The 13,395-nt window shown below is 42.9% G+C and overlaps 1 protein-coding gene across 3 annotated transcripts in view; it reads right to left on the bottom strand.

The window, feature by feature from the left end:
• The window catches only part of Myo1d (myosin ID), a 276,639-nt gene that overhangs the window by 100,940 nt on the left and 162,304 nt on the right, over positions 1-13,395 (bottom strand). For all 3 annotated transcript variants that reach the window (NM_012983.2, XM_063268469.1, XM_063268468.1), the window contains 2 exon segments: positions 6,822-6,926; positions 7,572-7,716. In NM_012983.2, coding sequence (NP_037115.2) covers positions 6,822-6,926; positions 7,572-7,716 — 250 coding nt within the window.

The raw sequence follows: 13,395 nt of genomic DNA on the forward strand, positions 1-13,395 counted from the left end.
GCACTGAAGATCCTCTTAGGTGTTCTGCACAGCACTGGCTTTATGCAGAGCTTTGTAAGAAAGGGCCCCATGGTCTGGATGGATGGCTAAACACTGCAGCTCTTGCTACCATATTCATAGCCCAGAAAGTTACCAAAGGTTCTGAGAATTCTGCATTAAAGCAGTGTTTAACCCGGCTTTCCCACAGTACATTTAACCTACACAATCCTTTTCAAACAAATACTATTGATATTTAACAAAATGCTGGTTCTGGAAAGCCATTTTGGGGACCATTCATCATTGTTTTCATCAACCTTACACTATATAGAGCAGAGAACATCTAGCACAGAACCTGAAAAATAAGTGGAAATAATTTCCTTCATCTTTTATGGAATCATGGAGAAAAAAACCACACGGCGTGCAAGAAAATATAGTTTTAAAACCCTGTTACACAATCTCACAAAATCATTTGAGTTGAGAAAAAAAAAAAGCCAGGTCCTTTTATGATATATAATGAGTTAACCTAAAAACAAGGAAAAAAAACCTTAAAGCAGACAGAAGCTGTTCAGAAATATTCTTCATATGAACAAATATTTACCTTCTATCTCAGTGACTCCGATCTTAAAACAAGAATCAGGTAAGTGTGAAGGTCATCAAGTCTAAGAGCATAAAAGCTGTAGATGCCTTAACTCAGCTCTATGGACACAAATGAAAAGCTCAACACCCACAGGTGAGCCCCCAACACTGTGATGGCTTGGGAAACACTACTTTTATTTCATATTTACTTTCACAAAGTGATAGCTAAGCTGGGCTGCACACTCAGAATTAGATAAGACTCCACCTTGTTTCTTGTACTCAAAGTTAAAATCCTCCCCCAGGAAAACATCCTAGCTCCCTGCCTTCTCTAGCCACTCAAGGCAGCTGTTACAGTTCCGGCTGTTTCCACAGAGGTCAGAGATAAAGCTGCTGCAGTCAGAACAGCAGCATGGTTGTGAGAGGAGCTATTTGCAGTAGTCTCACCTTAACGAACACTATAAGAACTGCTGGTAACGGAAAGCAGTTGCTTCAAATTATCAGCACCAGGAGGAAGGCTCTCCGGAGCATATGGAGTCTGCCGTGGTGAACCTTTGGGATTAACAGATTCTACAGAGCGCACAATCTAAGGAAGCATGAAGAAGGAAGGGTGTTGGCACTAAACTTAGAAAGTACAGGGCCATCAGCAAGAATTCTTCCGCTTTTACTCACTAGAACCCAGGATGAAACTGTCAGGCATTAAACCGTCCTCCTTGGAATGAGAAGGACGGCAGCAGGCTTTTCTACAGATGGCTGGATGTTCAGAACCACCTGACTCTCTGACTGTTCAGATTGCCAGATAGCATGATACAGAATTGAGAGTGGGCCTAACCTCCCTCCCTAGGCAGTGGGTACGAGTACCTTCCTGTGTTGTGGTCACAAGTAGGAGGTATGATGGACACTTTTTGTGTGGCTATGTACATCTGGATAGCAAAAGCCTCCTTTTGATTGTGTGATTAGCTCTAGGTATAGTGAGTAAAATGGAGTTCCTGGGTTTCAGAGTTCAGAGCTCACATTTGGAATGTGGAGACCAGCTGATGATATTGCAAACTTTCCTCAATGACATTTGTTTCAGTCTAAGTCATTGTCCTGTTGTTCATATCACTTGGACTTTACATGTTCAAACTGCATGTGTGAAATCTGAAACATTCTGAATGTCATGCCAGCACTCAAGATGGTCAGTTTTCACACTGTTTCAGATTCTGAATGTTCAACCTGTCCTATTATCCTTGGCTCCCAATACACAGCTCACACGACCCCTGTCACAAGAGTCATGGAGGCGGGTTGCCAAGACCAAGGCATGATTAGAAGTCTGGACTCTCATTCAGGAGCTCTCCCCAGCAACACCTTCAGAGGAAGGAGAGAGACCAAGGCTAGGATAAGCTAATCTCCAGCCATCAGTGACTTAAACAGTCCTGCCTGTGGAACTCTGGAGGTTTAGAGAGCTTCCCAGATGGCGAAAGCTTCCATGGGTCCAGGAGGTCACAACATTTCCCTTTAATTGGGGTGGCTAGACCATTGACATTTAATATGATGTCAGTAAGGTTAGGTTTAAATTTATCACCTTTCAATTTACTTATTTGTTCTATTTATTCTTTGTTCCCTGTCGCACATTTTTGAATTTGTATTCATTGAGTTTTTTTTTCCTTGACAAATTCTGGAGAATGAAATTCAGGCCCTTACCATGTTAGGCAAGCACTCTTCCATGAAGCCCCACACTCTTAGCCTCTTATTCCTTTCTTTTAGTTTTAAGATTTATTTTATGCAGTTAAGATTTTAATAAATCTTATGAGTAAGATTTATTTTATGTTAATTTTATTTTTCTTCTGCACGCACGTGCCGAGGGTGCACATGTGGAGGTGGGAGGACATCTTGTGGCCTCCTTTATCTCCTTTCACCTTTCCTTGGGTTTGAGGGATTGACCTCACAAGACCTGGCTAGAAACACCTTTTCCATCTGAACCATCCTCAGTTCAAATCCACTCACTCAAATCCATGAAGTCTAACTTACTGTTAATCTTACTGACTGCATTTTCTCTCATGTTGTTCTTACTTATAAATTCAACTGTAAGCCATTTAAGAGTCTTCTATGTACTTATTAAACATGTCCAATCTTTCCTCAATTTTTTAAAATATATAAAATAGAATGCTAATAATTGTCTCACTAATCTTATCTGTGTCTTCTTGGATGACTGAGTTTTGATTTCTTTATGAATTCAATGTGTTGTTTGTAAGCTTGCTGACTGGATGTCATGCATTCTGACTTTTACCTCTAAGTGCTGGATATTTCTATGTTTCTAGAAACTTTTTTGAGCTTTCTCTTATGCGCTTAGGCCACTTAGAGAATGATCCTTTCCGGAAGTGCTTTTAAGATTTGTTCTGGAGGACAGGAAGGGCTAATTCTTCCTATACTGCTGCAGATCCTTGACAGGGCCCTACCTAGCACTTCTCAGGTCCCCAACTTGGCACTGGGCAACCTAACTGAGCGCCAGCACGTGTCCCCTCTCCTTTGGGGATGGTGGTCCTTGCCTAGTCTGGAGTGGTCTCCTTCTGTACATGTCTGAGCAGTATGTACTTGGTGTCTACACCAGACCCTCGAAAAAGATCGAAGGATTCTTTCCACACAGCCCTCTCCTCTCTTCTGCTTGTCTTCTCTACTCCTCTGGAGGGCTGCTCTCAGCTGTGTTTTCAGTGAGGGAATCCACTGGGCTCTGTCACAGCTCCTCTGAGACAATGGCTGTCTAACAAAGGGGTGGGTCACTCTCTTCCCTTTTCCCTTTTCTTTGGTGTGAGGATGGAATGGAGCCTTGCACACGCTAGTCTTCTGCCACTGCTACGCCCCAGCTCACTGTACTTTTTCTTGTATTTCAGGGATCTTTGTCTCTTCCTTGCTGAAACTCACTACCTTAAAAGCCATCATTTGATTCTTCTTGTCTTTTCCCTTCCCACTTGTATTCTTTCTCTATTCATTTAAAACAGCTGGACTACAGTCTTAATGTGTACTTTCACAAGTTACTAAACAAGCTTTTGTTGAGTACTGCTACAAACGTATATGTACATCTGTACAAATATATTTGTAAGAAAATCTGAGTTGTAGAGTCTTGAGGTAGGTAAGTATGGATATTTAAAATCTTGGTAGATCTTCCAAATTGCCCACCCAAAACTATCTTAAATCCAGGCAGCAGTGTTCCCCTAAATCCTTGGAAACATTCTTGAATACCACCATTTTGGCGTCTGCCAGATTTATAGCTGGAGAACCACATTTCATTACTCTGATCTGAATCATATACTGGAACTAAATATTTTTCTTAAGATTTGAAACAGAACAATTTGCAAATTCATCTGGAATAACAAAAAACTCAGGATAGCTAAAGCTATCCTCAACAATAAAAGGACTTCAGGGGGAATCACTATCCCTGAACTCAAGCAGTATTACAGAGCAATAGTGATAAAAACTGCATGGTATTGGTTCAGAGGCAGACAGATAGACCAATGGAATAGAATTGAAGACCCAGAAATGAACCCACACACCTATGGTCACTTGATTTTTGACAAAGGAGCCAAAACCATCAAATGGAAAAAAGATAGCATTTTCAGCAAATGGTGCTGGTTCAACTGGAGGTCAACATGTAGAAGAATACAGATCGATCCATGCTTATCACCCTGTACAAAGCTTAAGTCCAAGTGGATCAAGGACCTCCACATCAAACCAGACACACTCAAACTAATAGAAGAAAAACTAGGGAAGCATCTGGAACACATGGGCACTGGAAAAAATTTCCTAAACAAAACACCAATGGCTTACGCTCTAAGATCAAGAATCGACAAATGGGATCTCATAAAACTGCAAAGCTTCTGTAAGGCAAAGGACACGGTGGTTAGGACAAAACGGCAACCAACAGATTGGGAAAAGATCTTTACCAATCCTACAACAGATAGAGGCCTTATATCCAAAATATACAAAGAACTCAAGAAGTTAGACCGCAGGGAAACAAATAACCCTATTAAAAATGGGGTTCAGAGCTAAACAAAGAATTCACAGCTGAGGAATGCCGAATGGCTGAGAAACACCTAAAGAAATGTCCAACATCTTTAGTCATAAGGGAAATGCAAATCAAAACAACCCTGAGATTTCACCTCACACCAGTGAGAATGGCTAAGATCAAAAACTCAGGGGACAACAGATGCTGGCGAGGATGTGGAGAAAGAGGAACACTCCTCCATTGTTGGTGGGATTGCATACTGGTACAACCATTCTGGAAATCAGTCTGGAGGTTCCTCAGAAAATTGGACATTGAACTGCCTGAGGATCCAGCTATACCTCTCTTGGGCATATACCCAAAAGATGCCCCAACATATAAAAAAGACACATGCTCCACTATGTTCATTGCAGCCTTATTTATAATAGCCAGAAGCTGGAAAGAACCCAGATGCCCTTCAACAGAGGAATGGATACAGAAAATGTGGTACATCTACACAATGGAATATTACTCAGCTATCAAAAACGATTTTATGAAATTCGTAGGCAAATGGTTGGAACTGGAAAACATCATCCTGAGTGAGCTAACCCAATCACAGAAAGACATACATGGTATGCACTCATTGATAAGTGGCTATTAGCCCAAATGCTTGAATTACCCTAGATGCCTTGAACAAATGAAACTCAATACGGATGATCAAAATGTGAATGCTTCACTCCTTCTTTAAAAGGGGAACAAGAATACCCTTGGCAGGGAAGAGAGAGGCAAAGATTAAAACAGAGACTGAAGGAACACCCATTCAGAGTCTGCCCCACATGTGGCCCATACATATATAGCCACCCAATTAGACAAGATGGATGAAGCAAAGAAGTGCAGACCGACAGGAGCCGGATGTAGATCGCTCCTGAGAGACACAGCCAGAATACAGCAAATACAGAGGCGAATGCCAGCAGCAAACCACTGAACTGAGAATAGGACCCCCGTTGAAGGAATCAGAGAAAGAACTGGAAGAGCTTGAAGGGGCTGGAGACCCCATATGTACAACAATGCCAAGCAACCAGAGCTTCCAGGGACTAAGCCACTACCTAAAGACTATACATGGACTGACCCTGGACTCTGACCTCATAGGTAGCAATGCATATCCTAGTAAGAGCACCAGTGGAAGGGGAAGCCCTGGGTCCTGCTAAGACTGAACCCCCAGTGAACTAGACTGGTGGGGGGAGGGCGGCAATGGGGGGAGGGTTGGAAGGGGAACACCCATAAGGAAGGGGAGTGGGGAGGAGGATGTTTGCCCGGATACCGGGAAAGGGAATAACACTCGAAATGTATATAAGAAATACTCAAGTTAATAAAAAAAAAAAAAAGAAAGAAATGGAAAAAAAAAGATTTGAAACAAAATGCTTTTTCTGAGGTTTTTGCTAACTTTCTAAAATTTTTCTTTTTAGGGTGCTGTATGACAACAGTGTCTTTTGTTAAGCAATGTAGGATTTCATTAATCTATGGAATTGTGTTGTGATTACTTTATAAGCTTCTTTTTTATAATCACGCTCATTCCTTCTGTCTGTATTTTAAAAATACTTATTTTAAATTATGTGTATGCATGTGTGTCTGGGAGCGCAGGTGCCCATAAAGACAGAGGCATCAAATGCCTGACACGGTGCTAAGAATCAGACTCAGATACCCTGGAAGAGCCGCAGGTTCTTGAACTGCTGAGCCATCTCTCCAGCTCCCGCAAATCTAGTTTTTAAAGCAGCAATGACACCTGTGTAAAGGCAATAACTAACCACTCAATAAAGAGCCGACCTGGAGTTGCTGTGAAGCACATACATGTAGTACAACATACATGTACTACAACATACATGTAGTACAATACAATTCCTTGACCTGAAGGTAGCACTGGAGCTGTTTACAAAAGGAATGCTGACCAAGCTGGGCAAGGTGGTGCACATCTGAAAACAGCTCTGGAGAGGCAGAGGCAGAGGCAGGAGACCAGGAAGGAGCTCAAGCCTGCCCTCGGCTCCATAGTGGTTCTGAGGCCAGCCTTGACTTTATAAATCCTGTCTCAGAAACATGAATGAAAAAAGTTATCCAATGCTACCCTCTTCCCTCGGGGAGGCTTTATTATCATAACTCTGAATTGTTAAGTTAGGCTTTTCAACATGTCTGTAGCCCAGATGGGCTGCTCACTGGGCTCTCACAGCTGGTCAGTACTGCTAGCTTTCACTGAGCCCCACATGTGTGTTTCCTCTGTCTTCTCCCTCCAGAATAGTCTGGTTCAAGAGCTACTTACCTTTCGGACATGACAGGAAAAGAGAACATTCATATATTTGTCCTTGCGTTTCAGCTCATTAGCAACTGGGACGAAAGTGCCCGAGGTCTGAGGTGTATCTGGCTTCTGAAGGAACAAGAGAACAGCAAGAGGAGAATTCTTAGACTAGGTGCTAAGGCCACCACTCTGTACTGAGTTACAACTATACCTATGGGTTCACATGCATCCTTTTACCTTCCCGCCAAGATCAGATTAGCAAAGGGTAGTATCTATCAAAGGTCCTATCAAAACGTTAAATTAGGCAGTAAGAGAGAAGAGGAAGTGGAGCTTTGAGAATAATCTAAAGCTTATAATTACAAATGGCTGCTGAAGCGGGGAGCTGTGGCACACACCTTTGATTCTAGCCCTCAGAGGCAGAGGTAGGTAGATCTCTGTGATTTTGAGACTAGTTGGTTTACACAGTGATTCCAGGACAGCCAGAGCTATGTAGAGAGGCTGCTGAATAGAGGTTGAAGTGGTCAAAGGCCAAGTTTTAGAGTCTTCTCATATATGTGCTATAACCCCTTTCAAAGAAGATGATGCATCAAACAACGGATCTTTTAATTCAGCACCTCAGAGAAATTACCCAGTTTTCTATAACGTATTAATTTTGCTTTACAATGCTGAGGCTGGAACCCAGGCCTTAACCATCCATCCCCTTTCTGTAAATTCTTAGGGAAACATTCTTTCTTTGCAGAGCTGCATGAATTCAGACTATTCTTCTGGACTTACTGAAGCAAGATAGTTGCCTTCCCAGGCCCTCTGGAGCCCAAGGTCTGCCCTTTGACCTTTCAACATCTCCATGGCTGCAACCTTTGCCCTGACCTGGGGAAGGTCTGATGCAGGTATGGTCTTGATGAGTTGGGATGCTCTCCATCTACAAGCAAATAAACAAGATGTATAGGCTTTAGACATTCATTCACTCCCCTAAGTGTTTCAGGCTGTCATTAAATAGCATGAAGTTATTATATATTGTGTTAAAAAAGGCAAAGTGATTATAAAACCTATACAGAAGTTGCTAAAATAGAGTTTCCTGAAGACAACAATTTTGTAACAACTTCTTTGTTTGTGTGCTCTGAAGTGACTAGAACTCCACAGCTTCCGGCTTTTACAATGCTAGTTAGGCACAAAACAGTCTGACGTCCTAAGAGCCCTGAAGTTCAAACCTTCCTGAGTACAGCATAACCAGCAATATCTGTGCAAATATTCCAAGGTCTGAACAGTTCAAAGTCACACTTCTGGTCCCAAGTATCTTCAATATGGGATACTCAACCTGTGTTTATTATCACATCACACAAATGTGATCATTCATCCAACCATGTCCTAGGCACCATGTAAGTCCAGGTCCTTTTCTACACAGGGGAAGCAGTGCTATGAGCAAAACAGCCCAAGGAACCTTCTAAGAGTAGCAGACAAAAACTATTCGGGTGGGTGATGGGGATGACTAGCTCCTGTGTAGGGAAACAAGGAAGGAGGGCAGAGAGAGCCTTGGAAGGAAGAAATGGGAGTGATGGTGTTTACACGGGTGGTTAGGGAGGGTTCTCTGGTAAGGATAAATGAGTAGAGTCATACACGAGGAAGCCAGACATATGAGCAGCTGATCAGGAGCATACCTAGAAGGGGCTGCAGTAAGGCCAGGGTTCTGAGACAGGGACTGATCAGTGAGTTATGAGGGAAACCTGGGAACATGAGACACTGAAGTAGTATGGGGTAGGGAAAGGAAGAGAAGAGGTCAGTGGGAGAGCTACGGCTAAATGAATCCAGAGTCATGAGGTCATTATCAAGACTCTGGTGTCTGCTCTGCATGAGGTGAGACAGCTCTGGAGGCTTCTGCACAGACTAGATGACCTAGGAGCACTATCATTGCTGAAGGCTAGAGTCAGGAAAACCCACTAGGAGGCTATTTATTTAAAACACACACACCAAAGGAATGTGAGTCAGGCCAGGGAGCTAGTGATGGAAGCAGAGATCAGTGTTAGTCTGGATGCATTCTGATGAAAGGAACGATGGTATTTACAGATGGATTGGCTTGTTGGGAAAAAGGAAGTTAAAGGATAACTCCAAGGGTTTTTGTTTGTTTTTGGTATCAGCATCTGTAAACATAAGCAAGAACAGTCTTGGTTGAGAAGAACAGCAGAAGGAATCTTAGGCTCCCAGCAGCAACTTAGTCTCCCATGGAACTTCTCTTGTTCCGCTGTGGTAGGTGGTGCCAATCACAGAGGCTAAGAGCAATGAACTGTTTTAATTGAATGAATAGTCAAGGTCAGTGATTCCTAAACTATGTTCCTATGGAACACTAGAATAAGTTTCACCTAATATAAAAATTTCCACTGAAATAACCACCTAATGAAAGAATAAGAGCAAACCTAGGCACTACGGGGACAGGAGATGGATGCTGGTATACTGCCTGTGAGGACTTTCTGGCAGATACAAGCAGGTGCTAATGAGAGGCAGCTCATTGTGGACCAGTGTGTTCATACAAAGACATGAACTCTCAGGAAAGGTTTTATGAAAAGACCCAGAAGCCCTTGTGACTTGAGAGGCAGGGGTCAGGAGCAAGAGCAGGAGGTGAAAGCTATAATGAGTCATGGCTGGCAGGGTCAGCCACAGCAGATCACAAACACTAAAGAAATCACAAAGGCTCAGCACTACAGTGTGAGCCCCCCTCTGAATTTTCATGGCTTACCAGCGCCCATATAACACAGACTGCTCTGAGGTCTTTGTTAAAGAGGCTAGGAGAGCTACAGTGGTCAAAGTTAAGGACAGTGGTGACAAGCAAGCCCCACAGCACTAAGTGGCTTGCTCAACAATTGTCCCAGTGGGCCCTGGAGCTTCAGATTACACAGCTGGTGGGAGAGATTTTTCTTCCGACTGTGATCTTTCCTGCCCATGCACCTGGCTGCCCTGTCTCTGCTTTATTTACCACAGTGGCCCAAGACAAGGCTCACACCTGAGTATGCAGGCTTTTAGCACAGAAGCACATTTGGGCTTCAGGCAGCTGGCCTGTTCAGCCATGGTAAGAGCCACATGACTTCTTATTCTGGTCATACAAACTACAATACATCAGTTTGGCTAGGCAACAACAGTTGCAGTCTTAAAGACCAGCTACCTCAAGGTTAGGAAACAGACAAAAAGGGACACAAAAAAGTCTCAGCCACAAAAAGTTATTGTGAGGAAAAGGAATGACCTTAACATGATTAGGAAGAGCCAGGCATAATACATGGCCACAGTTCAGCACTTGGGAGGCAGAGGCAGGAGGATCAGATGATCAAGGTCATCCTTGGATACATAATGGAGTTTGAATGTGAGACCCAGTCTCAAAACAAACAGAGAAACAACAACAAAAAGCAAGCAGAGAAAACAAAATAGCACAATTAACACACACGGAGATTCCAGGAAGACAAAAACAAACCTCATAGTAACACTGGAATTCTTTAACACGCATCTCATAGAATTATACAGAACAAAACATTCAAGACCAGGAGTCCATAAACTACAGCTTGTTTCAAATCTGGCTGAAGGTCTGTTTTTATACCACTTGTGAGCTAGGAAGAATCTTTTACATTTTTACATGTTTAACAAAACAAAGACTATGTGAGAGACCATATGTAGCCTGTAGTCTGCACAGCCGCCTAAAATACTGTAGGCCCTTTACAGGAAAAGTTTGCCTGACTAGATGAATATAGATGGCAAGATCCATTCAGAGAGAGAGAGAGAGAGAGAGAGAGAGAGAGAGAGAGAGAGAGAGAGAGAGCGAAAGCAAGCAAACAGTATTTCCAACTATGTATTCATCTATTCATCAGCTATGCCCCTTGGTGAGGAGGTGGGACTGTCCTTCCTAGTCTGCCCAATCTTCTCTGTCCCTGGAAGCCTGGTTAGTGCCTGCAAAACACCATGTATTCAGTAAATATTAGTTGGGTGAGTAAATTTAATTTTATACAAGTTAATCAGTTCTAGATTTAAAATAAAACATTAGAATTTAAAAGGAATCCTGCTCAGACCAGAGTACAATCTGAATTTAATCACCATCATTTACAGTCACCACAAATATTAAACAGGAGTATACACTGGCACAGCCACTGTGGAAATCAGTGTTGAAGTTTTCTAAAATAGAGCTACCACATGCACATGCTGGACTACTCCCGGCACACACCCACAGGACCCACTTCTAAGAGCAGCTAGGAGATGGGATCCATGTAGGTGCCTGGCAATGCATGGATAATGGAGTGTGGTGTCCACACGTGTACACACATGAATTTTTTTCCAGTATAGAGAAAAGTGAAATTCTGAAGTTGTAGCAGAGTGGATGGAACTGGAAAACATTACACTGAGAGAACCCAGGCTCAGAGACGCAGACTACCCACGCTCTTATTCATATCTGGATCCTAACTTCCCATTTTTAGATTCAAACTGTTAACACAGCATGCCTGTAGAGGTCAGGAAGCCAGGGATGACTACGGTGGGGAAGGCATGAATGGGGGGAGGGGAGTAGGAGAATATATGGGACAGGAAAGGGGACTCTCGGGGAACTACAGGTTTAAGTAGAGGATGGAAAGTGGACTGGGCTAACCAAAACCAAGGACTTTGTAAGCTAATTTAATACAATAAATACAATAAGATACATTTAAAAGGGAGTTTGAATGAAAGTACCCTATATGTGTAGAAATGCTATTCACAGAAGACATGCATTATTAAGGAAATTTCAGTATGGGACACCTTCCTATGAGTTATCAGTGAAGGAGGTTCCAGCCAGTCCCCCACCAATCACACAGGCTGTTTCTGAAGACTGTCCACCATAAGTAGTCGGTGGGCCGAAGATACCACAAGCACTGGTTGTAGGACATAGAGACATGAACTTGGGCTTGATGGGAAGCATCCTCCTCGATGGCTAGCTTTTACAGTGCTAGACAGTGCTAAGCAGACCTTGGGGGAGAAAAGACATCAGTGGTCTTACCCAGTGTAGGGCCCTGCCTGCTACAGTAGGAACTGCCAGACAAGGTGCGCTCCTAACCCCAAATGGTGTGAGTGTTACATGAGGCAACCGGCACCTTGACTAGATTTGAGGCATTCTCCACAGGACGGAATTAAGTCCATACACTGCTATAAACTTTGTCAAAAGCCTGTGGCTGGGGAGGCAACAGAGCCTAGAGGGGAACCTACTATTACTGTCCTTTTAAATGGTCACGTTGTCAAACTGCTTTCTGAAGTTTTATATTTATACCCATAGGACTGCTGCTTTCAACTTCAGTCAGAAAAGTTTCTTTTGGCAGTGGGTAGTGGCTATGCAGATACTTATAGCTGGTCATGGGATGGAAATAAGTGACTTTCAGTGCTCAGCCCTAAATGGGGCATCTGAATCATCCCTCCTCACAGGCCCAGGGAGCACTGCAGAGGGAAGAAGGCAGGAGCTGAAGGATGACGAGGAGTGTTGTGAGATGCTGTCTTCTGGACATGACAGGACCACTGCACCCAGCAACTCAGACTGCAGAAGACCAAGCTGGTCCGAATTCCATCGTGGATGAGGGAGGGCTCATGAGGTCCTACCTCTAGCTAAGGAGCTATTGTCAGTTTATGGCTGCAACACGTAAGTCATGATGCACACCTAATTTCAGCACCCGAGAATGGGAGGAGGCAGGAGGATCAGAAGTTAAAGGTCAACCTTGTTATATAGCAAGTTATAACTTAGCCTGAAATATATAAGGTGTTGCTACACACACCAGAAAGTTAACTAATTTACTCAAAGTTACACGGCCAGCCCAGAGAGAGCCAAAACATGAACTGGGTTCTGGGGTCAGGATTCCCTATCCCTCTATGGTGCTGTCTTTTTTTTTTTAAACTCTGTGTGTATGTGTGTGTGTGTGTATGTGTGTGTGTATGTGTATGTATGCACACTTGTACTCAGAAAAGCATAGGCAGCTGAAAGAAGAAAGGAGTGAATAGTACGGTGGATTTCAACTTTATATATATAAGCATATTTTTTACTTAGAAATAAGTATGAATTTAAAAAGAGCTTAAGGACTTTTGAAATATACAAAATGTCCAGGCAGTAGATAGTGTTAATACAAATTTATCTGTTCATGAAAATGCTTGCCAAGATTGAAAGCTAAGACTTCCAGCGTTGTACCTGAGAACTAAGGGTTGACGAAGTTCTGCTTTTGTGTTCTCACTAATTTTATATATCTCTTTTGTTGGCCCCCTTTTATGGGTTGATTTATGGATTGAATTATTGAATTACTGAATCTAGGCCTTGTGCTAGGCAAGTATTCTACCACTGAGCGGTGTACCAAGCCCCCCAACCCCTGTTTGAACCTTCTGAGGCAGGGTCTAAGTTACCCAAGTTGGCCTTGACCTTGCGATGCTCCCACTACAGCCCTGAGCAGCTAGGGCCATGGGCTTGTACCATCGGGTCTGCATCTCAGAGTTTTTATAAAGTGCAAATGAGATGCATATTCATGAGTTTTCTGTCATGTGACTTCTCTGTCTTTGCATACAGTCTATCAATGTAGTAAAGAAGATGAAGTCCAATCCAGCATACAATTTGAAGTAGTTCTATACT

Source organism: Rattus norvegicus, chromosome 10 (assembly GCF_036323735.1).
Source record: "Rattus norvegicus strain BN/NHsdMcwi chromosome 10, GRCr8, whole genome shotgun sequence".
NCBI classification, from domain to species: domain Eukaryota; kingdom Metazoa; phylum Chordata; class Mammalia; order Rodentia; family Muridae; genus Rattus; species Rattus norvegicus.